Source organism: Euprymna scolopes, chromosome 2, assembly GCF_053919585.1.
Source record: "Euprymna scolopes isolate OS-2025 chromosome 2, ASM5391958v1, whole genome shotgun sequence".
Taxonomy (NCBI): Eukaryota; Metazoa; Mollusca; class Cephalopoda; order Sepiida; family Sepiolidae; genus Euprymna; species Euprymna scolopes.
In genome coordinates this window covers 13366545-13394042 of record NC_136483.1, presented here as the reverse complement: position 1 = coordinate 13394042, position 27498 = coordinate 13366545, and the positions used below count along the sequence as shown (strand labels likewise).

At 31.6% G+C, this 27498-nt stretch overlaps 1 protein-coding gene across 3 annotated transcripts in view; it reads left to right on the top strand.

The window, feature by feature from the left end:
• The window catches only part of LOC145288655 (leucine-rich melanocyte differentiation-associated protein-like), a 212776-nt gene that overhangs the window by 159398 nt on the left and 25880 nt on the right, over positions 1–27498 (top strand). The window contains exon 5 of one of the 3 annotated variants that reach the window (XM_080136350.1): positions 25044–25139. The exons of the other annotated variants lie outside the window; for them this stretch is intronic. Within the exon in view, the coding sequence (XP_079992476.1) occupies positions 25044–25109 (66 nt within the window). The 3' untranslated portion in view covers positions 25110–25139. The remainder of the gene's footprint in view (positions 1–25043; positions 25140–27498) is intronic. 3 annotated transcript variants of the gene reach the window in all.

The following is a 27498-nucleotide window of genomic DNA, read 5'->3' as shown; positions in this document are numbered from 1 at the left end:
TTCCTCCTTTTTTGGGGGAGCTGGTTTTCCCCAACATCGTAGGGAAACAAATAAATAAAACGGCAGAAAGCAGGAAGCTTAACTGGCCTCCAGCCAGCTTTCATTTCTGTCCCAGCATCATTCTCAACTTAATTACCAACTCATTCATTTTGCTATCTGCTATGGCATAATGATTAGAGAGAAAGACCTCTCTCTCTCTCTCTCTCTCTCTCTCTCTCTCTCTCTCTCTCTAGCTTTTTTAGTTTTTTATGTCGTCTCCTTCACCTGGCCAAAAGTTAATTACCAACGTTTTTTTTCACCTTATTTTCCTCATTCGCGGTACGGGTTCCAGCCTTTTTTTTTTTAAACACCTACAAACACCTGGGCAATGCTGGGCACCTTGCTAGTTATATATAAAAAGCAATTTGTGTGCGTGCATGCAAGTTCATTCCCTATGGATTCCCAAACAGCTTGGCCAATTTTATAAAATTTCACAGAAATGTACTTTGTGTGTCTGAGAGTGTTCTTAGATAGGTTTTGTATTGAAATAGCATTACAAGATTTTTTTCTTTTTAGATAATTGTTATTTTATCAACTTGCATGAAAAGATCGGTGTTAAAGATGTTTAAAACCGTTCGAATTATGCAAATACCATCATTAATTCAAAAGTTATGAGAATTTTAAGTGCCAAAATTTAAGCTTTTCCGTGGATATTTTTCTTTAGAAAAAGTGGGCTAAATTACGGACCTCAGCATTTCAAGAAATTTGCTAATTTTGCTACGATTTATTTATTTTTCAAGCTATGCAGTCAAATTTGATGTATCGCTTTACCATAAACCATGATGAACAAATTTCAATTTTTTTAAAACTGGTGTATGGTATCATACAGTGGGTGTGTTGTGAAGCCGGTCGTCCGGGGACAATCGACCCAACAACTAACAAGGTAGACACGGGCAAAAAGTAAACAGCAAAAAGGCAAAGAAGAATGACAGGTTGTTTGCTTAAAGACGATGGTTCACCTTTTATTTGCAAAGAAAGCGTATGATCTAGATGCTGATTGTCTGGAAGGTCACACGTCACCGGAGGCTAAGGTCTGGAGGTCTAGAACAGGTACTCTAGACGTAGCGTGGTTTAGGGTTGCTTGCTGGGTCTGGATTGATCGGCTGGATGTAAGGGCGATCTGAAACGGTTGATGGACATTGAGAACGTAGGGTCAATGTTAAGGAATGGATGACACTGAGAATGCGGGGTCAGTGTTAAGGAACAGATGACTCCGTGAATGTCGGTAGGGAGCCAGGTGCAGGCGAGGTTGCAGACCAAAGGGGCAAGGTGCATGCAAGGTTGCGGACTGGAGGAGTGAGGTGAAATTGAGGTTGCCGGAAAGCTGCAGGAGGAAGCTAGAGGCGCTGGAGCGAGCTAGAGGCATCAAGGGCTGGAAGGCTGCGGGAATGAGCGGAAGCTGCTGGAAGTGCTGGAGACTGGGAGTGAAGTTCGCTGCTGGTAGGTCTCAGAAGGCAAGCAGTAGTGAATCGCATTAGTGAAAAAACTTATTAACCCTGATAAGGGCTGGTTGTTTAGCCCTGATAAGGGCTGTTTGAACTGCTGTTGAGACCTCTGCTGCAGGAATCCTTTGGCGCTGGTGGATACGATCGATGTGACTGGTAGCATCAGTCGTCGCTGCGGGAGCCTCCTCCTACTCCCCAGCCGAGATCCCTGGCTGGGCCGAAACGAGCTGTATTCATTTGGCCAGCATGATGTTAGTGATGTCGCTCCCAATAAGACAAATAAACACTCTAATTCCAGAACGAAATTTATGCAATCAAAAGTAGATTGGGTATTTGTTGATTCCATTTAAATTAATTTCGTCTGAAAGTAAAAGGTCAAGTGCCTGTTTTGTTTAATATATTTGAATTCCTACGTGCATAGTGAAGTCGATGATAAAAAGAAAGGGAAGGTGAATGTATTCACTGAACCCGGATATTGTTCATACATTAGCTCACGTTAGCCAATCGCGTTCTTTGTTTAAGGTAAGGTAAGGGAAGGCGAAGAGAACAGCAGGAGCGAAGAAAGAAAAATGGAGGCGGTGATTTTGAAACCACGGCAGGTGCCTATTCATGAACAAAACTAAGTATTATAGTAGTATTTAAATATAGCTTTATTGAGAACAAGCATTTTCCTGCCTCCTCATCAAAGGAGAGCTTAATCGTGGTGTAGCCATTGAATGCCTAAAGTGCATTCATGGCCAGTATTTACTACTCCCCTCAAAGAAAAAAAAAATTGAGTAGATATGAATTAATCTCAGAAATAAATCAAAGAAAATTTTACATATAGATTTTGGATTTCTATAAAAGATGGAAATTCCCATAGTCGATCAGAACTTATGCATTTTGGGACCAGTCCAATTTTCAATTTTGTAAATCCTCTCTATCTAGCCCAAAATATACTCCTATTTTCTGAGATGCAACCATACATCGTACTCTATGTGAATCCTTGATGTAGCTTTCACAATACCTGCATACCAGGAATCCTGATAAGCAACAACTATATATTCACCAGTTGATGGTAATTTTTGTCATTTCTATTCTGTTGTTTTACTGAAAATTCAACTATGTAAACAAAAAATAAAACAATAATTTTTTTACCTTATTTTCATCTTAACATTCAAAATGATTACTTTTTTTAGATTTTAGGGTATGCTGAAAACAAATATCGCATTTAAATTTTCTGCAAATTAAGCAATGTCATTTCTTATGTTATCGCTGGTGGCCATCTTGGTACGCGCGAGCGCACAAACATAACCCCAAGAAACTATGCATGAACACATGTACCAAGATGGCCACCAGCAATAACATAAGAAATGACATTGCTTAATATCTAGAAAGCTAGTTATTTGCAGAAAATTTAAATGCGATATTCGTTTTCAGCATACCCGAAAACCTTAAACGGTAGTCATTTTAAAGAAAAATGTTAAGGTGGAAACAAGGTAAAAATTTACAAAATGCATCACAATAAAATTATTTATCGAACCGCCTAATTATTATTATTATTATTATTATTTAGATATCTTCAGTTAAAAAAAAAACTGGTTTGTTTTACAGATTCGAAAACATGGTCTTGACAATGAGTTAAAAATAAATTCAAGTTTGACGATATATTTTATTTAATTGTTAGGTACAGAATAGTTAACAAAACACCCTTCTTTCCTCATGTTAAGAATGAGTTTCTAAATAATTGCGTTATTATTTCAGCATGGTAGCATAAGTGCACAAGTACCTTTTATTTGTTATATATTTGTTTCTTTTTGTTTCTTTTTTTTTACCATTAGAAAACAAACGCATGTACTTAGTACATTTTGTTGTTTTTTTTAACGCTTTTAGTACATGTGTACTACAAGCGTTAAAAACAACAAAATAGTATTGTTTAGAAATTAAATTTGAAATACTTGATAATAATTTTTTAAATTGACAAACCCAGAATAAAAAATGAAACTTTTTCTGCTTTCGTTTTGAAAGCAGAAAAAAACAGTTTTCTATTTTTAAGAGAATACAAACTCGTTAATATGCTGACAGCGATGGTTAGCGCATAGCTAACCATCGCTGTCATCATATCTCTTTAACCGATTTGAAATTCTATAAAAGATAACATTTTAAAGAAATTTTCACACAATTAATAATGATCAAATATTTACATATTATACATGAAAATAATTCTGAAACTTATCTATTTGAAAATGGATGATATATACCGATTTATCTTATCAATTTTGAAATATTCTTCGTCAACTTTGCTCGGTCTTAACTTTGCTTCCTGTGGTCGTGAAAATAAAAATCAAACACCAATAAAGATGGACTTCTTTGTTTATATAGCTTGTAAAAATTCAGCCATATGCAATCAAATTTAACCTTGCGCATATGTATCCAAACGTAACGGATGAAAAAAGTTTCCCTTTTTGCTGTCGTCATTTTTTACCGTTTTTTTTTTTTTTTTCATTTTTAATTTGAAGCATAAAAACATTGAACGCATAAAAGAAAAATAAATTAGCACCATTGGAATGCTTATTCTGTTCTCTTTTCATCAATGTAATTCTTTTAAAAATTGACCCACAAATAAAAAAGATATGATTTGTTGAAGCACATAAGGTATGTAATATTGTCAATGTCCACGAAAATACAGCATAATGCTAATTGAAATGCCTCCTATAAGAATTTAAAAAAAAAAAGATAAAAAAAGAAAATCGGATTAAAGAAGGAACAGTTCGATTTTGACCAAAGTTAACACCCTAATACAGCCTCACTGCACAAGCTGAAGAGTCCAGCATATGAAATCAACAGTAGGTTCTTTGATAAGACAGAGGCGCGTTTGAAATGAATGTTTCTATTTAGACCACAATTGAACGATGATACTTGACTTTTGCATTTTAAACTTTAATTCAAGCTATTTTATAAAACTAATTTGATGAAATCAGCAGTGCACTGTGAACTATATAATGGATTGTGGACTAAGTCGCTGTGAGAAGGCATGTGAAGCTTCCTCCTGGTGCACTGTGATGGTACCACAATTGACTATCTTTAAACAAAATAATTTTTCAAATAAGTGGCCTTGTCACTTGATGGAGATGTTTTGTTTAAATAATAAAATAGAAATACAAATTCTTTAATGATAATATAAAAAAAAAAAACGTAATTGGCCTTCGGGACATGATCAAAGAGTAGTATCTGTTCTTTGTGAGGAGGCATTGTAAATAGGAATGATAATATCCAAAATACTTCTGAGTATTTTATCTTGTATTCGATAATGAGGAGATGCAATGTTTACTCAACATGATGCGTGTGAGGAGTATCAGGTTCATAACTCAACTTTTATTAGTGATGCTGGTAATTTTTATGGAGTATCTGATTTATCAAAGGAAACAGATACAAAAAAAAACAAAAAATCATGCAAGTCAAACCCTGGTAACATGCCGATTTATATGCATTTAATTTCCCCCAGAATAAGACTTTCTGCAGTTTACCATTCGCAAAACATATTTTACCTCATGTGCCAGACAAAAGCATCTGAGAGGCCATATTTGTCTCATAGGCCATAGTGTATTGACCCTTTGTTTTCTAAGCCATAAACAGTAGCAATTAACATGAATTTAGGCAGAAAACGGCAGGAAAATATGAAATGCTATAAAGACACATAATAACTTAAGAAATTCCTTCTATTTGTAGTAGAGCTTTATTTAATTCATATGATGTTTTGGTACAAATTCTACCTTCTTCAGATATGCAGCATCACAGTAAATGAACAATTAACTTGAAAAAGGGTGGAATATGGTAGAAATATCAGCATTGATTACAATAGTAGTCTAAAATTTCAATATAAAAATGATTTCTCATCTAAAAAAAATCAGACGAAAACAAAATATTTAAGTGTTTTTGTTCATTTTTTTCCTTACACTTCTGAAAAAAAGCATATCTCAGAATTTAAAAAATGTAAAAATTGTTCAATTTGAATTTATATAATAAACTAGACTACCTGTGACCCGTAGGGTCAGTATGTTATATTAGCTATGGAATTCATGTATGAGCGTGACGCTTGTGACATAAAGAAAATAGTTTGTTTTTTTTACATAACAGAAACATTTCTATGAAAATATATTAAAATGAAAAATCACAGACGGATGTCTCAAACATGAAAAAAAATCCTCCCTATTTGTATAAAGTTACCTATTTTTCTGAATAATCGCTCAAAAATCGAAAATTAAACATGATTTTCCTACAAATCGAACACAGACGAAAGTCATTTAGCAGCAAAAACGTACATGAACCTACCAACAAGAAATATAAGAATGAAAAACCCTTACTTCAACCAAGTTACAGAAACTTAAAATCTAAAAAAAATAATTAATAAAATCTGAAGCAAAAAAAATAAAACCTAAATAAATAAAATAAAATAAAACTAATATTGAAACAGATTAGTAAATGTGTCAACAAATTCACCGTTCTCACACAACTATTTTGTATCTAGAAATGTAAACAAAAAATAAAAAAGAAAGAAAGGAAGGAAAAGGAACGGATAAAGAGTAGTAGTAGTAGTAGTCCTGGCTTTACTACAATTGTTCTTATGTTTGTCAACGGGTTAAAGTTGTTTAGTTGTAAGAAAATAGCGACAGTATAGTTGTAATAAAGAATAGTTGCAAAACACCCCCACTCTTCCCATGTTAAATAATAATTTTGAAATAATAACGTTAATATTTCAGTGGGCAGGTCAAAATCTGCAAAAGAAGCGATTTGTGTTTATTTGTTTACGTTGTTATGGGTTAATGTTTATGCGCGCATGCACAACCGGATGTCGTAAACCAGAAAGTTGGTTACATCACTCATTACAAGGTCATTTGAGTTTTATAATTATATAGGTATATGTTTATGCAAGTATAAAAATAAAATTATTAAAATCAAAATAACAAAATTTCAAACATCATAAAAAAAAGCAAAGGAACTTATTTGCCTTGTCACCGCTTCCGTTAGTGCTATGTTGGAAGTGAGAAAGTATGTTAGCTGACTATAACCATCGTTTTTTCTACGATCATCCAGCAGAAGGTATATCTGCTTGTTGAACAATTTTTATCTTTCATTATCTTACACTTGGTGCAGTGGTTTAGGATTATTTTATCTATCGAATGTTTATCACTATCATATTTTTTAAAACATACATTTTTACTTAGAAAAATTTATTTAAAATTGGGATGTATTTTATTGTTCGAGTGGAAACCCTTACCTTTGAATTGTTATATAGCCAGTTTGGGGCTAAGATAACTTTAAAGTAAGAAAAAGAAATGGTTATTACAACAATTATTAAATGTACACTTATTATTGTTGTTATTACAGCAATTAAATGTAAACTTAAAAATAATATTTCTATAAAAATCATCTTCCACTAGATTTTATACTCTGACAAGACAAGAAGGGATGCTCTGAGTGGCACTTTCCCAGATGTGGCAGTAGTATTTCATCTTAGGACGTATTGGATTCTATAGCGGAAAAAAGAAGCTTCTTATAGACATATGCAGATGCATCTTAAAATACTTTTAAGTTATTTTGTTCTAAGTAAAAAATATTCTATAGTCTGAAAAAAAAACGGTACATAAAGAAATATGTATTTTTTTTTATTAGAGTGTCACTATTTATCAAAGTCCAAAAGTAAAAACTAAATGAGTGTAAGACAATACTATGATGATTGATAAGGATGGCTATCATTGGCCATAATTTGATTATTTAAGAGGGCAGTTTAACATGAATTTGTTTACATTGGACTTGAAGATGAAGTTGGTTCACAGTTCTAGGAAAGAAAATTTGCTCATGGAAGTTTCATTTAGTTTTAGATATAGAAAGAAAGGAAACTGACGAGTTTTAATTGCGAATGTTTTATGGGAAGATGGGGGTGAGACCATAGTATGAAATTCAGTCAAGCACTTACCATGAAAATAACGATAGAGTTGTGAAAGACTAGCAGCATCGCCCACTAGATTTCGAAGTCAGTTTTGTGCTGTCAAAGCAAGAAAAGATGCTCTGAGCAGTACCTCCCCAGATGTGGCAACAGTACTCCATTTGGGGATGTATTTGACTCTTACACAGGTAGAAAAGGAGTAAAATATCTTCTAGAGCGATAGAAGGAGCCAACCATTTTTCCAGCAATCTTGGTAACAGATTTGAAGCAAGATTTCCATTTCAGGTTTGGAGTAAATGTCAGTCTGAGAAGCTTGTCTAAGCAGGAGTTTCTTCATTTCAATTGGGGCCACGTTGAGATCAGTGTTGATAGTGAAAAGAAAGAAGCTTGGTTTTAGAGGCATTAAAAATAACCGGCCACCTCTTTTCCCATTTTGCCATGTACTCAAAATTTGAGGAGAAAGAATCAGAAAGATCTTGGTCATTGCTGCTCTTCAAAGTGTTGCCATAGATGGTTATGTTGTTTGCATAGTTGACGAATGATCTTAAAATGTGATTAAGGAGATCATTGATGAAGATCAGGAAGAGGATATTTGATAATATTCTGCTGTTAAGATGCATATCTACCTGTTGTCCATATGTTATTAGCTTTGTTTCTTTTTGTTTATATTATTTATATCAAAGCATTTTTTTATATATCTGTGTTCAAATTTTTCTTAGAAAATTAAAATATTTTCTCTCATTTGTGTGTTTGAAGTCAATTTATTCATTTGTCAATTTTTCCTTCTTTAAGGAGATTAAAAAATGCACTCTTCTTGCTGTGTACATAACAACCTGTAGGGTATGAAGATAGGAATCAATCAACAACCTGTAAGACATTATTGATTTCAACTTCCTATTTTAAAGATTAGGAAAGAAATCTAACTTTGAAGTCAGTTTTAACTCTTGATTCCTGATTTGAACTTGTCCGTGCTGATACTAAGTTAATGCCTCTTAAACCTTCTCCTGTTGTCATATAACGACATAACATGGCAGCTTCAAAAAGTGTCCATTTCAGATGTAGTGGCTGCATATGTGCTAAAGAACCCATCATATATAACAAACAATTGATTCAGTGAATTGCCAGGACAACTGCATCAGTCCGTTGGTTCGTTTGATTATCTTCTCATTAAAATTTTCATCTTTTATTGTGTTTGCATCATTCGATTTCACTTATGTTAGCTATTTCACATTTTATTTGTCAAATTTTATCGTGTTATGTTTAAAGTACAAGGTGACCTTCCCTATCCAAATGTCATTCATGAAATAGTTACTAAAAATTCCTTTCTGCAATCCAATGATATTTGATACAAATAATACATTTAATTTATGCTTGACTTGTCCAAGTTTCAATCATAAATCTCCAACATTCCTTGGTTTATTGTTGTTAAATTATATGCCCATCCGGATGCGACATGTAAAATTGTCAATAATTCCAACACTTTTCTTTTGTGACTGCTCTCATTTTGACTGTGATGACTTTTTTGTTCAAAAATAATCTGAAGGTTGTTTTAATAGACTTTATCTTTGAGATAACGTCACAAATTAAAATATTTGGTGATTAAGATCCATTGAATGATTCCTTTCAAGATCACACTTCCTACTGAGTAAAGCAATGAAACAAAGACTGTTGGAGATTCATAACGGAAACTTGGTGGGCAAATCAGGCATAGACTAAAGTTTATGTGTAAATAAAGTTTATTTTATTTGTATTATAGTCCACAAATTTTATTAACGATTTCGTGGGTGACATTTTTGGGAGGTCATCTTATATCAAGGAACTGACGATAAAAATAAAAAAAACTGTTGAAAAAGGAACAGATTTTGTTATAAGCTAAATATGAGACACAGTATGCCAATCAAGATAAAAATTATGGATGATGTGTTCAAAGGACGCATTGCAGACACTCAGGAAATGTATGAATTGTTGTAATAATTTAGTTACTTGTGTTCAATTTGTTATATACAATAAATCGTTTATTATGCATATTGTGTTTTGTTAGTCTCTAGGCCTAAAAATAATATGCATGATAGTCATCTGCCTTGCACACATGAAAGGACAGAATAACCTGCTCTTAGAGACAAGGTCGTCCATGACAGTTTAAGATATAAACAAAAGTACCTTGTGGAACATTAGATAATAATTATACATTCAGCAGCTTTTAAATCATCATCCAACCTGTCAACTGTTTCAATAAACGTATTAAATTTTTGTACTTCGTTCATTGATTGTTTTTGAAACTGATAACAGCACTTAATATCAGACGTTATTTTTGGTATTATTATTATTATTATTATTAACTAACAAAGAAAAGGTTGATATGCTGCTTAACAAACTATCCAATATGATTAATTAGTGCAGCTGTGATGTAAAAAATGATGTGATATATTGAATTTGATTGTTATAAAATCCATAATTATGTAATTACTATACGGACGCCGGACAGGATTTGTTTTGTGCTTTATTTTTTTCATTTCATTTTATTTCTTTTAGTGTTAAAAAAGGATGTTGCAAACGATAATGTGTAAGCGAAATTTATATCCCCCTTTCGTCCCTCAAGGGATTGTAACTACAAGAATTGGTATTTAAAGGCATGACTTAATGCCTACGCTTTTAAATAAAGCATGTTTGAATTTGTAATGCCTATAAACACAACAACAGGAGTATCTTCCAAATGATGCTCCAGAAATGTTTGGAAAGTTTTTTTTTTTTAAATATTTCCAGTAATATTTTAGGATTCTTGAATAAATATTTCTGAAATAGATATTAACAGTGTTATCTTGGTTTCAAGCAAGTAACAAGTTTGTGGATGGGGAAGTTTTTTTCAGAGAAAACAAATTAAAAATAATTCTGCTGTCTCATACAAAATTAATCTTATTTTTAGGAAAAAATTAATTTGTGCGGGAAAAATTTTACAGAGAAAACAAAGTTGAAAGAATTCTGCTATTTTGTATTAAATTAATTTTATCTTTAGAAGAAAATAAAATATTGCTAATATTTACTGTAGCGAAATATTTTTGTCATTGTAAAAATTGGTGCTTATCCTTTTCACCTCCCCCATATCATGTTTTGCAGAATGATGCCTCCTCAATTTCCTTTCCCCACCCTCACATGTGAACATACGCGTCACTGTTTGTTTCCTTTTTTTATGCAGTTGTGCATGTTATTTTCACAGCAGACTCAAAAAGTTAACCCTTATTTGTCCTTTTTAAATTGTCATGCATTTTAATCTCTTTGAAAAAAGGATCAAATATATTTTCAGCACCCCAATTAAACTAGCAGTTAAATTGACAGGTTTAGTATGACACTATATTTAATGTAACTAAGGGGCCAACTTTACTTGGTTTCAGAATAACATTATTACCATGAAGAAAAATCCCAAACAATTTATTTTTACATCTGACAATGCTTAAAAATATCAAATTTCAAAATGTCACAATAATAAACCATACCGACCATTTGTGAATCTATCAACATGAGAAATGCTGTTTTGTTAATCAATTGCATTTGACAACCAATGTAACAAAGTCATTTGCTAGGAAAAGTAACTTGATTCATCTACACCATGGTGATGCTTCTTGGAAGGGCTGTTATGTCTTTGGCATGGCACCAGCTCTCCAAGAGTAAATACTAAGCCCATTCCTTTCAGTTGATGAGTTGATCCTATTCGTGGTCTTGATTAGTCTTTGGGTAAGTTTTTTTTTTTTTTTACATCATTAATTCTCTCCAGAGAATTAACTATTTATGCTGGGGACCATCAGATGAAAATTAAGGTTTGTAATGAGTAGTGAACAGACCATTTTTTATTTTTACATGTCAGCCTCCAAAGAAACACATAATTAAAACTGAAAAGTTGACTGAGCTGGCTCTCACATGTCAAACAAAATCGTAATTACAACTCAAAACAAATCATTTCTCATAGTGACAAAAAATGAGAGGAGAGAGGGAGAGAAAGACATGAATATATATCAACAAGAAACGTGTCATTAGATTGTTAAAGATTCTGTTGTCACTTGCTGGCAGTTATGTGGCTGCTCGACATTACCCAGTGACCCATAATATTATAGCAATCCTGTATGATGTTTGGCTTACACAATGCATCTTCTCGGGTTTACTCGTCGCCCCATGAGTACAAACAGGCATAAGGTTTTAAAATGTGGTAAGATCCAGTTTCCACCAATCGTGCCACTCTGATGGTGCAAACCCAATAAATCTAAATTGGCTCTTGCCACAAAAAATAAGTTATCATGGAAGAAAGCATCATCACACTACGCAGTAAATTATGATGGGCAACAACTTGTTGCCTAAGATGTTGAGGAACTATGCCCCAAGGTAAATATAATCTTTACATTCTTAGTTAATTTTGCCAAGCAAAAAATGGCAAATCTTATGGGAGATTGTTCCTTTCTGATTGCCCAACTTGGATGATCTTAAAAAGAACATGATTCTTGTGAGTTTTCCTTTGGCACCAAAGCCAACAGAGTCTGAGTCATTTTTAAAATGGCTTTTTTCCTGTTGACTGCAGTATGTTGCTGGTTCTGCATATCTCTTGGAGGTTCACCCTTCCAGGCTTTGCCTTCTCTTTTTGAGTAGAGGTTAGTTTATCACTAATTACCGGAGAATGTTAACAGGGCTGCTCAGGCATTTTTTGCAGATCAGTGTTTTTATTTGGGGGCACGGCCTTTTCAATCCCATTTTCCAACCCTTGTATCATATTTTCTTGCCATGGGAGATAAATGACATGTCCATGTCAATAGAGGTGGTTCATAAGATGTATGACATAATTTTGTGTTGGAATATCTTGAACTTCCTATCAAGGCAAAACACTAAATACATTGGCAGTGAGAATGCATGAACCAAGCTTGTACTCAATTATGTAGTCATAAGAACTCCTCAACAATGACCATCATATGATTGTTGGTGGTAAGGTATCTGGTGTCGTTTTGTTGGACCAAAGAGGCTGGTAAATGGCTTATGATCCACGATGATACAGAATGCACACACAAAGAAGTACTGATGGAATTTTTTTATTTCCAAGATAATGTCCAGACCCTCTTTATTCAGTTGATTATAGTTCTTCTCAGTGAGTAACAATGTTCTGGAAGCAAATACAACAGGTTTCTCCTCATCTGCTAACACACTTGACAAAATGCCCCCAATAAACATACTGGTTAGCATAATAGGTGATTACCAGTTCATTTTCAGAATCATAATGGATCAAATATTGACAATGTACAAAAAATCCTTGACCGTCATTTGAGTGTCCCTCTTATCTCTAAGAGACAGCTTCACAGCAGATGATAGAGACAGCTTAGCTCATCTGTGATGTCTTCAATGTATATGGCATAAAACAGGGATAGTCCAAAAAGGTTTGAAGTTCTACCTAATTGTGAGGGTTTGGTGCATTCATTTAGGATAGAGACGATTGCAAACAATCCAATGACTCAAGTAGAAGACGGACGATGCCATAAATTTGTACTCGTCCAGACAAATACAGAGGTTGAATTCTAATACCTCATCAAGGTTGATGATATGTTCTGAATCTGTTGCTGTTATCAAGATATCATCCTGTTAACAACATGTTGATCATTTATAAATAAATTATCCAGGAGCTGATTGAACTGGCAAATATTGGACACATTTGACTGTCCTGAATCAGATATGTAACACTCTTGAAATTGCCAAAGACTAAATAAAATACTAAATTAACACTTTATGCTTTATTTTCTCTGAAAACTATTACATTAATTATTATATTTCACTATCTCCTGTTAAACTAGATTGTGCACTGACATGTGCATTCTCTTGACAGTTTTCTGAACCTTACTACTTCCATGCTAACTCATAACAAACTCAAAGCAGGTGCTTCGTTTGTGGCATCATTACTAGAAGATTGCTGTACAGAGCAAATGGTCTCTCTCTATCTGTTTTTTTTTTTTTTCAACAGAACCCCACTACCTCTTCTTATATGTATTGTCTTCACCACGGCTGATGAACTCCATCCACCCCCTGTATGGTTGCCCTCCAGAATATTAGAAGTAGACTAACAGGTGCTACATCTTGTTCAAGATATAAATACCCACTTACTTGAATACATACTGCACTTAGTATTCCCAAATGGTTACCCATCTGATATTGGCCAGGCTCAATATTACTTAGCTTTGGTGATCTAACAAGAACCAATGTGCCAATATGCTGTGACATTAATAATGTTGCTGACTTGTGTTGATTATGATGATATTTTGAAATTAAAAAATAATTTTTAAGCAATTGAAAAACAATAATTTGTGGTTTGAATTAAAAGTTTAAAAGTACAGGTCAAGTATTATAACTGCTTTGTGCTCCTAAAGCAAAGACTTACATATAAATTTTTTTTAAAAAACATATTTCAGATAGACAAAACTATTATTTGCATATAGTTTTTCCCATTTCTCATTGTAAATTAATTATAAGGTTTAATGTTTTTAAATATTGTTGATTTAAGCTTCAAAATTTGATCCATACACAAATATGGATAAAATATTGTTAGATACTTAATAAAATCAATTGAGTATCTAACAATATTTTATCCATATTTGTGTATGGATCAAATTTTGAAGCCTAAATTAACAATATTTAAAAATTAAACCACATATTTTTTTTTATATTTATCCAATGAGAAATGGGCAAAAATATATGCAAATAATAGTTTTGTCTATCTGAAATAGTTTTTTTTATTTTTAATTTGATCTATGGTTAAATATGGATAAAATATTGTTAAATACTTAATTGATTTAGGCTTCAAAATTTGATCCATACATAAGTAGTTATACATCATTAAACTTTAACTACAAGTCAGCCATTTTAATGATTTAATTATTGATAGACTAAAAACATGTAATTTGTGTTTAATGTTGTGACATTTCAAAATATGAAAATTATTTTGAATTCTTATAACTGCTAAATTTTATTCAAGTTTAATGCTAAAAATCAATTTTTTTTCTGCTTGATACAAAAGCAAAACGTTAATTTTTTATGCACCCCAATCATAAATGAACAAATTTTTTTACGCACCCAGTCATAAATGAACAAATTTTGGTGATTTTCTATAATAGTTAGCAAAGTAAAAAACAGGTGAAAAACAAAATATACAACAAATAAATGTTACCAAAGGCAAGCTAAGTTACTCTTCTACCTACCTGGATGAGTTTTTTCTTTTAACTTATTTTAAAGTGTTTTTTAATTAAAGTTCGAAGTAATGAAAAACCTGTCCAGCTGGAATGAAAAAAAAATAGTGGTCTCATCTGAGCTATAACTAAGTGTCAATAATCACTCAAAAATCGAAAATTAAACAAAAATACTAGTTACATGTTCGTATGATTGGTGACATTTATTGGATGTGTTTCTACCATCATTTTATTTTTCATTCTAATTTAACAAATTTTACACTACCTTTATTTTAATTAATAAAGCACTTTAAAATAAATTAAAACACAAAAATACTTATCTGGGTAGGTAGAAGAGGAACTTATCTTGCCTTTGGTAACATTTATTTGTTATATATTTACTTTTTCACCATTTTTCTGCTTTGTTAGTTATTCTTGAAAATCACCCAATATTTTTTTTGTTTTATTAAGATGAATCAGCCACTTGCAGTAGATGAATATTGAAGTTCCTGATCATGTGGGGAAAACTATATAACGATTCCAAAATCAGACAAATAAAAATTAAAAAAACAAAAAACAACTCTATATCAGATCCAAAATAGGACAAGTAAAAAAAAAAAAAAAAGAGAGAGAGGAAAAAAAAATGTCAGGTCTAAAATAGGACAATTTTGTTATTTTTATATTTACGTATAAAAATAACAAAAAAAAACCATGAATACATAAAATAAATAAAAATAAAGTTAAAACTGTCATAAGGAGGACAACTCTGGCAAATTTAAATTGTTTAAAATATTTTTGTTGTAAAAATTAAATAATTTCTCCCAGTGTTTTTCGAATTGTTAGTATACAAATGAACTTTGACTGCTTGGATGATTAATTAAAGAGATAAAACTAAACTTTAAAAATGCTATAAAACATTTTAAACAGATAATACTTTTTGAACATGCTTAAACATAAAAAAGGTAATTTATCTCAGTCAAGAGCAATAAAGATATACCATTATAGCTTTTATATACTAGTTTTTATCATCTGTTTTTATACTCACCGGCAATATACTACTTCAAAATATCATTCATATATAATTACAAACGTGTAGTTTACCTTTGTATAAATTTAAAAAAATGTTATACTTACATGTCTAACATTATTCATTTGTGTCTATTGTCCAGTAATTAACAATTCAAAGAGTTTGCTTAATTGTGATACAAATGTGATAAATGTTCAGCCTTACCTTATAGAGGCTCATCTATGTATAAACTATATTTTGTAACAAAACACTTGTCAAACGAAAAGGAAAACAGCCATTCTATAAACAACAATGACATGTGTTTCTAAATTTTTGAGATGAGGATTGATAATTTGGATTATTTGGACTACTATTTTCATCTTGAGTGTTTTTTCTCACAACGTATCTGCCAATATACATGTAGTAAGATCCAGTAATGTAGTGATCTATAGTGATAAGTAGTAAAATTGTACAAAAAAACAAAAATAAGTTTAAGGCTTCCAAAATTCATACTAAAATTGTCCACAAAAACACATGGCATAAGAGATAAAGTGCTGGGTAAAATTAAGTCCTAAGTGAAAGTTCAATCCACAGTGCGGGTGATACTAAGTATTCAATTGTGAATTACTTAAGACTTTGACCCAGTCATGGCTGATGGAACAAGAGCATAAATCAAGGATTCAATTCGAAATTTCATGCAAATTTCCAAGTTCGGCAAAATCTGAAAAAGTTCATAGCCTAACTAACATTACTCCCCTTAAATGCAAAAAGACGTTAATGCTTAAACTGTTACAAGCCTCAATCGAAACCTTTACTCTAACTATTCTGAGAATTTTTTGAACTAAGCATTTTGTATTCACATATTTTTGTTCTGCTATAATCCAAAGATGTGTGACAATTTGAAAGGACATTAATAAAAAAAAAAGAAATGGATGCAAACACGATTATATTTAAATTTTGTTCATCAATTCATATTAAAATGATGACCAGTTTAATAAATAATAATTATATTCTTCAAATTTAATTCCAAATTACTGCATTTTTACTTTTGCTAGAATAAACTTAACATGCATTTCAAAGTATTAAAATTCAAAATTAATAGATGTAGCGCAATGGCTGAAAGTGCTCATTAACAATAATTTCTAAGTAACAGCCATTTTGAAAGTTCAAAGTTTAATTCTCATTGCAGTTGATAATAACCAGAAATAACATAATACTTAATTTACAGTCATGGTTGATGAAATGAGAACAATCCACCTGTTTGGATTAAATAAAAAGTTCAGTTCAAAATTTGATATAGGTTCCCAAGTTTTATATAAGGATTCCCCAGTTTGAACAGATGCATCTGAAACGGGTTGGAGGTTGCATCAACAAAAACGTTGAAAATTACACCCAAAATAAGAATAGTAGTCTGAGTAATTAAAAAAATTAACATCTTAAAATTTTCAAAAAATATTTCCAATGTCATTATTTGGTTTCTTCAAATGGCTGGTTCATCTTTGTTGAATTACGATATAAAGATAAGAATATGGTTTACACACTTGCATAATTTGATAATTTCACAATCTCCATTTTTAAAATATTTTTTCTACTGCATGCGTTTTTGTCATGATTGTGTTTCGATATTCACCACTTAAAAATACTGTGTGATATTCACGGATATCATTTGTTAACATTTTTTGGGTTTTCTTTTTCTTTCAAATTAAACGAATGTTAAAATCATTCTTAGATGAAGTGTTACTGCTATTCATATTATTGTATTTGTTTATTTTCATCATGGTTCATAATGTTTTAGCTGATGTACTCTTCAGCCTTCTTCGGATGATAACTATCCAGGAATTTTGAAGTAGACCTTGTATTTTGTAAATTTGTAAATTCCATGTTTTATGACTTTTAAATATCTTGTATCAGTCCATTTTCTTTTTCTTAAGTGCCTTCACTAGTAATTGAACTCACAAAGTCTGAGTAGAATTTACTTTCAATTCCTGTAGAAGAAATTAATGAACAAACAAATAAACCAATATAAATGTTATATTATTCTAAGCGAAAAATATTTTTGATTAAGTTATAAAAATTTTGGAGTCCAAATTTATTTGCCCCCCCCCCCACAAGACAGAGTTTAATACAAGGTCCATCTGACATGTGGAAAAAAATCCAGTTTTCCAAAAAGAAATACTGCGAATTAGAACAAAAATCAAAATTGCCTCCAGTTAGAAGGATTTCCCCTTCACTGACTAAGAACAAAGCAGATATTACACTTTGATCTCAGATTGAAGGTTGAGATAAGTTTTGGAGATTTTTGCATACACAATTTGTTTCTAAAACAAACTTTTCTTTTCTTTTAATAAAAACACAAATAAAAATGTGGATATTTTTTTATTTAAAAAAGGATTTAATTATATATGAAAACGATTATTACCAATTATTATAAAATTGAATTTTATTCTTTTGGAAATGTTATGATCGTACAAAGATCCACGAAAGACAATTCAATTCTTGCTCAAGAAAAAGTAATACTTGAAACTGAATGTTTAAAGTCAAATTGGGAGTGAGACTTTTTAAAGAAAAAAAGACATGTATATTGATTAAACATTTTTACTTGGCAAACAATAAATAAAAATGATATACAAACAGAGTGAAGGTTTACAAATATGTGCATTTGCGTGAACCTATCTTATGTGAAGAACTGTTCTGATAACAGGTTCATACCTTTTGGCTTCAACAGTTGCTAGCTGTTTCTGTCATGGGAAGATTGGCTTGGCTGGTGATGGCCTTCTGAGATATGTGCTGTAATAAAGTCAACCATTAACCGATGTCAACTGTAGTAGTGAAAATGAAAAGGTAGACACAAGTTCTAAACATTTATATAATTGACTTATGCAACCCCTAAGCAAGTAGTGGTTGCATTGACCAATCCATTGACCAACTGTAAGGGGGCATGGGAAAACAAAAACACAGACCAATCTATGATTGTTGTACGAATTCCCATAATGGATTCAATTTATTTCAAAATTGATGTTTAAATTTTTGGAGAACAGGTAAAAACAATCTGTTTTATTTAAAAATGAATCTCAATATTTTTGAAAATGATGGCCAAACAAAATATGAGATTAGATTTATTTATTTTTTGCTAGATCGAAATTTAGTTGTTTAATTTGGTTTCAAATATTTGAAAGCATAAAACTTTGAATGAGAACCATATACTACAACAAATCAAATAAAGAATTCATTTTAAAAAATCCTGAAAAGTTATCGACTTTAATGAGACATTCCTAAAGAAAACCAGAGATTGAAATTTCGAAAACACTTTGTATTTTTAACAACCATGATGAAACATAAGAATTAATAGATCAAAACAATTTTTTTTTTTTAAATAAAAATTTTGGATCAAATGTACTCGAGTTCTGTTCATCTCTGAAGGTCAAAGGTAATAATGTCTGATGTCACTCTGATATGCAACTTTTTTTTTGATGCAGAAAAAGCATAAATATTTTCAAATTTATGTTGAAGTCTCAGAATTGCATTTCTTTTAATAAAAAAAACAAAAGATTTATATAAAATAACCCTAAAAACAAAATGTCATCCATAGAATTGTTAATACACTAGAACCCCAGGATTCGGCATTAAAAATTAGTAACAAAATACAGTACAGTATTTAATACACCTGTATATAATCAAATAACATTATAAATAACACTGTAAGGCGGGGCAAATACCATAACTGGGGCCAGAAAAACATTGTATTTCACATTGTAACCTGAAAAAATCATATCCTACGGCCACTGTATCACTGTATCTGCAATCCAATAAATCTGATGCAAAAAAATAACAGTCTTGTCCACCAAGTTTCAGTGATAAATGTCCAACAGTCTTTCTTTTTCAGTCATTCAATGATGAATGCGAAGACATTTTGATGATTATCTCATCAGTAGGAGGTGTCATCCTGAATAAATTTCACACTCACCAAACCATAACCCCACCATATCTGTGGGGTTATCGCAAAGATAATATCTATTATAACAATTCCCAGACGATATTATTTGGACTATTTTTCTTATTTTAAGTTTTATTCTCACAACGTTTCGGCTGCTGTAACCTCCAATCTTCTTCAGGTGTTTTGTCTGCAAGGGCTCATGGCATAATAGATAAAGTACTATGTAAAATTCCATTATAAGTGACACTCTTCTGGAGGTTGAAGGTTCAATCCTTAGTGCAGGTGATGCTAAGAATACAATTGTGAATTACTTAAGACTACTACCCAGTCATGACTGATCGAACAAGAAAATGCTTTTCCCATTGATTAAATAAAGGGTTCCGTTTGAAATTCGATTTTTGTTTCAACAGAAAAAGTTTGACCCGATATAATAAGGTAACATTAATTGAAACCTTTTGAGAATGGCACTTAAGCCGAGAACAATAGTCTGAATATAATCTAAATAATCAATCCTCATCTCAAAACTTCAGAAACAATTTGCAGCATATTCCTAAACTGAAGAGAGCAATCACAGCCAAAATCAGTCATGTGTTTGCAATGCAGAGTTGCACATTTGGAACATATTATAAAATGCTGACAAAGACTGGACATTTTTTTAAAGAATGGTTTTCACTTATGAAGACCAGATGCCACTTAATGATAAGTTTTAATATGATTGTCAGAACCAAGTCTGAATATTTGATGGGAATCTGTTATATTAGATTTGAAAACACTTAAGTTATAATCTGTGGGGAAGCAGTTCTATTGCAATGTGTTCCAGACATAAAGCCCTTGCAAAAAAACTCTTTTCATGAAAATTTCGCCTGATGCTAGGCATACTGAAAGAGAAAAGATGTAAAAGGAGAAACAAAGGATTTAAGCTCATTTCATGAAATAACGATAATGATTACAATTTGGTGAATGCCAAACATAAACTAACGTTTCTGGTGCTTTTATATTTAAATAACGAAAAAAAAAAAAAACCTACCTACATAATTGTCACGCTGCAAATAACAAAGTAACATATCTAAAAATTATGGAAAACGATAAGGTAGAAAATTAATTTGTGAAAAACAGTTTCAATAAGAGTAAAAGTACTTCAATAAGTTTACACACTGAGGCAGACATATTGGGTCACATGACATAAGCAAAGGGGGAGTAACTCAGTTGAAATGCTGCATAGCAGACAATTTATTCAGAAACAAAAATAAATATAACATATATACATAATTTCTTAATTTTTTAAAAATAATTTTTGTTTAACTGTTTGAATTTTGACTTTATTTTATAAAAAAAATAACTGATTGAATTTTGGCATTAGATTTCCGAGAAATTGAAAACAAATCAGATGTTGAGACCAATAGATTTTACAAATGTCTTTTTTCATGATTAATTAATTTTCTACCTTATCAATTTCTGTAATTTTTTTTTAATATGTTAGTATTTGCGACATGACAATTATGTAGGTATCATTTGTTTTACTTGAAATTCAATATTGTTTTTCTTATTTAAAGATTGAAGCATCACGTTTCTCTTTACTAAGGATTTTGAATTTTTTAATGAATTGCATTTTTTAGGGTTGCCCGACGTATTTATTTTTTTAAAACAGTAAATCCAAAATGTAGATTGTACAAAATTTAATCCATGATTATTTTGATACCAAATTCGGTGCCACTTCGGCTTGTTATTTGTGTACCATGAATCTACTTTGGTATGATATCTATACCTACATTACAATCTATGTCTCATGAATCTAGTTTAGTATGCAATCTACACTTCAACCTTAATATTCAACCAAGAGATCGTGCCACATTTCAGCTAATTATTCAATGTGAAAACTCAGTAATCTATTCCTGATAGATATCAAGCCAAAGTAACATTCAAAATTATTTAAAAAGCAAAATGTCTTTGAATTAACAAATGAGTCTTTTTTTCAAAAAAAATCTTCTAATACAGGGTGGAACGATAAAATTGTCGCCCTAAAGAGAACAACATTACAGCTTTATTTTAAAACTTTTATTGAAAAATCAATTCAGGTAATTTGATTATGTAGTAGAGCTGACATCTATTCAATGTAGCTGCCTTCAGTGTCAATCACCATCTTGATACAGGTCCAGAATTGAGAGCTTGGCGAATAGTCGTGAGATGGCGGCGATCAGGCTGGCTTTGGTGTTGGGGGAGGTCATGTGGGTGATGTATGACCAAATGAAGTAGTCCAGGTCAGGGGAGGAAGGGGGGCAGTGAAAGAAAGGTACAAAGTCATAGCACTTCCTTCTGAAGTCAAACCTGGATCTTTTTGGACTTTTGCACTGGCACTGAATCCTTCTGCCAACAGCCACCTGATTGCTCCAGGGAATCACCGCACTCTTCAGCACATCCAGGTACACTTTGATGTTGACTTTCAAGCCAACTTCGAAGATATCATGGCCAGAAACTTCGTTTTCATCACTGTGGGTACGCCCCTGTTATTTGTGGCAATCTAGTGATGCATTTTGAGGGTGCTGGCAATGGTCCTGTTGTTATAACTTGGATCAGTAGAGAGCATGACGTGTACAGTGGCACATCTCTGATCTCGCTAGTTGAACATTGCGTCATTTTCAGACATGATATAAGGCTCCTATTGCTCTTGGGATTTGTACACAACTGGTCAACAAGTAGATAGTGTGCAACAAAAAAAGGAAACTGGTTTTCATCAAATGGAAATGGAATCGTCGTCTTTTCTAGGGTGACAATTTTCTCGTTCCACCCTGTAATTCAACCTGACTAGTACTTTTAGTACTCTGTCACAAAAAGTAAAATAAATCAAATCTTTATGGATTGAATCAAATTAACCAATTGCAAACTGTTTATTCATAAAATATACACAATTCAAAGAATTTAATCTGTAAATGATTTATATACAAGGTGACCAAAAGGTCATTGAGGCATTTTTAATTTGTATTTTTTATGCTGGTAGCTTGATGGAATTTTAACTTAAGGAACAAACAAAATGGGATTTGTTTGCAAAAAAAGAACAAAAATGAAAAATAATTTATGAAAAATAACATCGTTTAAATGATTTCCATTTTCAGTTTGTTAGCAACTTTTTCTTGTGGAGATATCTCAAAACTTTACATCAGCAAACTTGAAACTTTATAGGAATTGAAAGGAAACACCAGGAATGAAGTTGGATAATTAAATTGTAATCAAGTGATCATGTAATCCATCGTGGATAATGTTTTGGAAAAGGCAGAAAGTTGTGAAGCTGAAAATGGAAATCATTCATAATAAAGAAATTATTCAAATTGAAAATGTCTCACTGGATACTTTGGACACTCTGTATAAGTTAGAATCCATCAAATGTTAAAAAATATTAAAAACCCTTTTTTATTAAAATGAATTGAGTTGGCATAAAAAATCCAAAGGGTTTGTATGATATAAAACAAAATAAACTTGACCAGCAAAAACCACTTAAAATACATGTCAAAATTATGGAAAAAATGCAATAAAAAACAAAAACAGAAAATGAAAAATGTAGATTTTTTTTTTTTTACTGTTAGTAAAGTAATATTAGTTAATTATTAATCACCAGAAAAAAAAAAACAAAAAAAAAAACAAAAACAAAACAAACATTGCCAGAAAGTGGTTTAAAATGTGACACTAAATTGTAAATAAATCAGAAAAATCAGTATTTTTATAGAATCACTCCCATTTTTAAGCCTTTTGTTTCTATGTATTTTGAACTGAATATTTTATATAAATTTATTCATCCTGACTTAGAGTTAGTTAATATTGGGATTAATGAAGGACACAGGGCACTCGAAAAAAATCCAAAACTATGAAAACAATTACTTCATTGGTGACAAGAGTGATTTTATAAAATTACTAAAAAAATAGAAAACTCTTTATACATTCTAACTGTTTTTACGGCCAGAATGTATCGTGGCAACTTGCAACTTCCACCCCAAGAGCAGTGCCCAAATAATGTCTTGTGATCCAATCAGGGTATGCACAGGTGCACAAGAAATAAATATAAATATTTTTTTTTAACTAAAATTGAAATTTTTTATGGTAAAATGTTATTCTGAGACAAGTCATTTTGAAAATACATGTTTTATGTTTGAAAGATGCGTGGCATATTTTAATGATGTCAAGAACTGTCATGCTTATCTGTTCCTTTTAGAGATGAGGAGAAAACTGTAGGTGCTTCTGCAGAATAGTAGGATTTGAAACAAATGCATTTCAGGTAAAACCACTATTACATACTTCCATGTCATGTCGAAATTAGTATAAATTCTAAAAATTATGAAAGATGATCCAGTAGAAAAATAATTACAAAAATAATTTATCGAATTATAAAGTTTTATCATGTTTCTTTGCAACAAATTCTGTATTAAATAAACTGACTTATCTCCCTTAGTTTTCTTGCTCTCAATTTAAACCCTCAATTTCATAATACAAAATGTCAGACTTAGTATGTATGATTTTTTTGTAAAAACTAGATTTAGAAAATCTTTTGCTGGATCATTTTTCAGAATGTTTGGATTGTATACTATTTTCGTCATGATATGTGAGTATGTAATTGTGTTTTGACTTGGAATGCATTTGTTTTAAATCTTATCATTTTACATAAACACCAAACTGTAATTGTAAATTCACTTTTGATCTGAAATTTCTACTTTCTTACATTCAAGTATGTTACTCACCTGCAAATAATTTAAACTCAACCCATGATTCAGGAAAAAAGATTACAATTATTTATGGAATCGTAAAATATATTTTATCTTAGAGTTTTAGACAAGTAACAAGAATAAATCTGGAAAAATGAATATAGAGGCCAATCACCTTGTAGTAAAAAAAATATCCTAAATTACCTTCCTTTTTGAATTCGCCAACTTAAGATTATCTTAAGTCTATAGATACATATCAGTCGTCTTTATGTTTGTGTTAAAATATCCTTAGCTGAATAAAGATTTATATGTTATATCATTACCCCATGTTGTGTTAGATGTGTTGTTACGTGTTGTATTACATTCCTGTAATAGAACAAATTAATCTCTTGAATGTTTGGTAACTTTAGGGAAATAAGAATAGTTTTTAGAAAAGGCAATTATTTGTCTTGATTTGAGAATTCCAGTCTATTATTATCTTTACGAACTCTCTAGTTTATAGATAGCTGTAAATTGTACATATATGTTTTACCAAACTATTTTAACGTGAATGAAGTTTTATTAGTGATGCAACATTTTATGATAGGATTTGTGAAATAATCAAAACTAATTTCATAATCAACACGAACAAGTCTTGAAAATGAATGTAGAAATCAGCTCAAAATATTTGGAAAAGCAATAATCATTTAATTATTATTAATTTATTTGGTTAACAATTTATAATAGGATATTAAAAACATTTTTTTTTCTCTTTCTCTTTTTTGGAAATGAATAATTTCTTTTAATGTTTCTTCTCTTGTGATTTTTTTTTTATCTGACAGATAAAGAAACTCATAGAACAAAGGCGGCAACTTGCAACTTCCACTCCAAGAGCAGTGCCCGAATAATGTCTTGTAATCCAACCGGGGTGTGCACAGGTGCTTTTATGTCACCTTTTGGAAAAATCAATTTAAAAATTACCATGCTGCCAACTTTTGGAGCTTACTAACATTTTAACAATCTCTCTCTCTCTCTCTCTCTCTTTGTCTGTCTGTCTGTCTCTCTCTCTCTCTCTCTCTCTCTCTATATATATATATATATATATATATATTGCATATACTGAAATTACTTTCACTGAATAGGAATTTTTTTTAATACAAAAGTTGATAGAACTATGTGATATTTTTTTAGACAATGGAATTCAAGGAAGATTTGATTAAGTAATTATATATGCTCTTTTGTTAATGAATCAGATTGATTTATTTTTGGGTGAAGTTGTCAATTGTTTTTTTATAAAATCTGCCAACAAACACAAGTTAATTTATGAAAATCAGATTTTTATAATTATAGATGGCTCAAATAATCAACGATATGTCTCCATCTTTTTTTTTTGTAATTACTCAGTGACTGAAAATCACAATGTTGACAAATTTTGAACTGCAATACTTTCATTTTTTTTTTTTTTTATTAAAAACTTTTATTTTCCTCCAAACAAGGCATATTGCCACCTGGACGTAATGGGTTACTAATTGAGACTATATTTATAGGGGCACTATGTATGGAGTAAAGACGTGAAATGTCTGATCGCATTACATTTAAATTCCTGCATTTTAGTACAGTCAGTGATGCAGGAGACCAGGAAGGAATTCAAGGGAAGAAACTGTTAGAGTAGAAGATTTTGCAGCATCTAGGGATCTCTTTAGTGAAGAGATGAGATTTTGCTACTTGTCAGGTTAGTCGGGGGTATTTACATGAAGGGGGCACAAGTGCTACAGGTTCTTGAGAGCACATTCCATTAAAGTACTTGTAAAAGAAGCACAGATGCAACATTGGAAGTTGGTTGATAATTTGGGATCTATTAGGTTTGAGACTCTTTTTTGGACCTTGCCTAAGAGAGAGAGAGAGAGACTAATGATAGATGCACCAACCCAATAATACTCCATGCCTGAGCCATTGGTGGCTTTGTAGATATACTTTCAAGCACGAGTAAGTTTTATAGTATGGTACAACTAAAACTCTGATGTTGTTATTTTGCTTGTCACCGTGCACATTTTTTCTCTCTACATCTGAATGTTTAAGATGGTCGGAGGAAAAGTGAATGAGATAAATAATGGGTGAATGATAAAGGAGTGGGAGGAGGCGAATGATACAAAGAATGAAAAGAGGGAATTTGAAAAGCTATTTGCAAACATTTCACTCATCCTCCCTCTCTTTCTCCTCCTACTCCTTTCTCTCCTCTATTTGAAATATTTCACTCACTCCCTGTCCTTTTCTAGCTCTCTCTTTCTCCTCTATTTAAAAATTCCTAACAGTTTTCTATGATATAAAGGGCAAACGTCTGTGCATGCGTGTGTGTGTCTGTTTGTTCGTATGTCTGCTAAAAACTTTTGTGATTCGCATCAAACAGGCACAAACGTGGCACTGTTAGAAAGAGCGATCTCTCAGACACATAATATCGAAAAATTGGGGAAAAAAATCGTCAATTATTTAGTGTAGAAATGTCATTTTGTTTGTAGAGGGGTCAGATAACAATGTTGGTTTTGACACTGTTTGGAAACCAGGCGAACTGTCGTTTAAGTTTTTTCCTTTTCAAAAGCTAAATTTGCGACATGATAACATCTGTGTCCCCGTGGTCCCATCGAGAACCCATTCGCTTACTAACTTAAGTAATGCAAGTTTGCGCCTAGAACGCAGCATTTTTTTTCTTTTTTTTTTTTATGCTTGCAAAATTTTGCTTTCAGTTTCGTTTTGGCTTTCTTTTTTTATCCCCCCCTCCCCACGCTAATCATAAATTAATTCCAAAATATTTTCATCAATATACTGATCCAACGGGTCACTAGTGAGCTTGTATAGACTTAAAAATGAATAGGAACCTCCAACCAATGAACAATAAGGAAGTTTTATGTACCTTGTTTTTATTTATTATCGTCCTAGACCCAAAATTAGATTTAATCAAAAATAATGTTTTATATTTCTATTATGTTTTCGCAGTTTGCTGTCTTCAGATGATTTTTCTTTTTTTGTATTGTGTCATCGATTATTTGTGCATATTTGTGACATACTTAAATCTGATAAACTGCTGATTTGGTGTGTTTATTTCTAAACAGTTGTGTGGTGAGAGGGACATAAATAATCAAGGGGAATGTTACTTTCAAGTGTGCATTAGTCATGTCTGGTATGCTGTTAAAATCGGAATTTGATGCATAGGTGTCGCCAAAACTGTCATATTTTTCAAAGATATTTTATCATATTCTTAAAGATTTTAAAAGACCTGAAACATTATTAACCATATAAAGG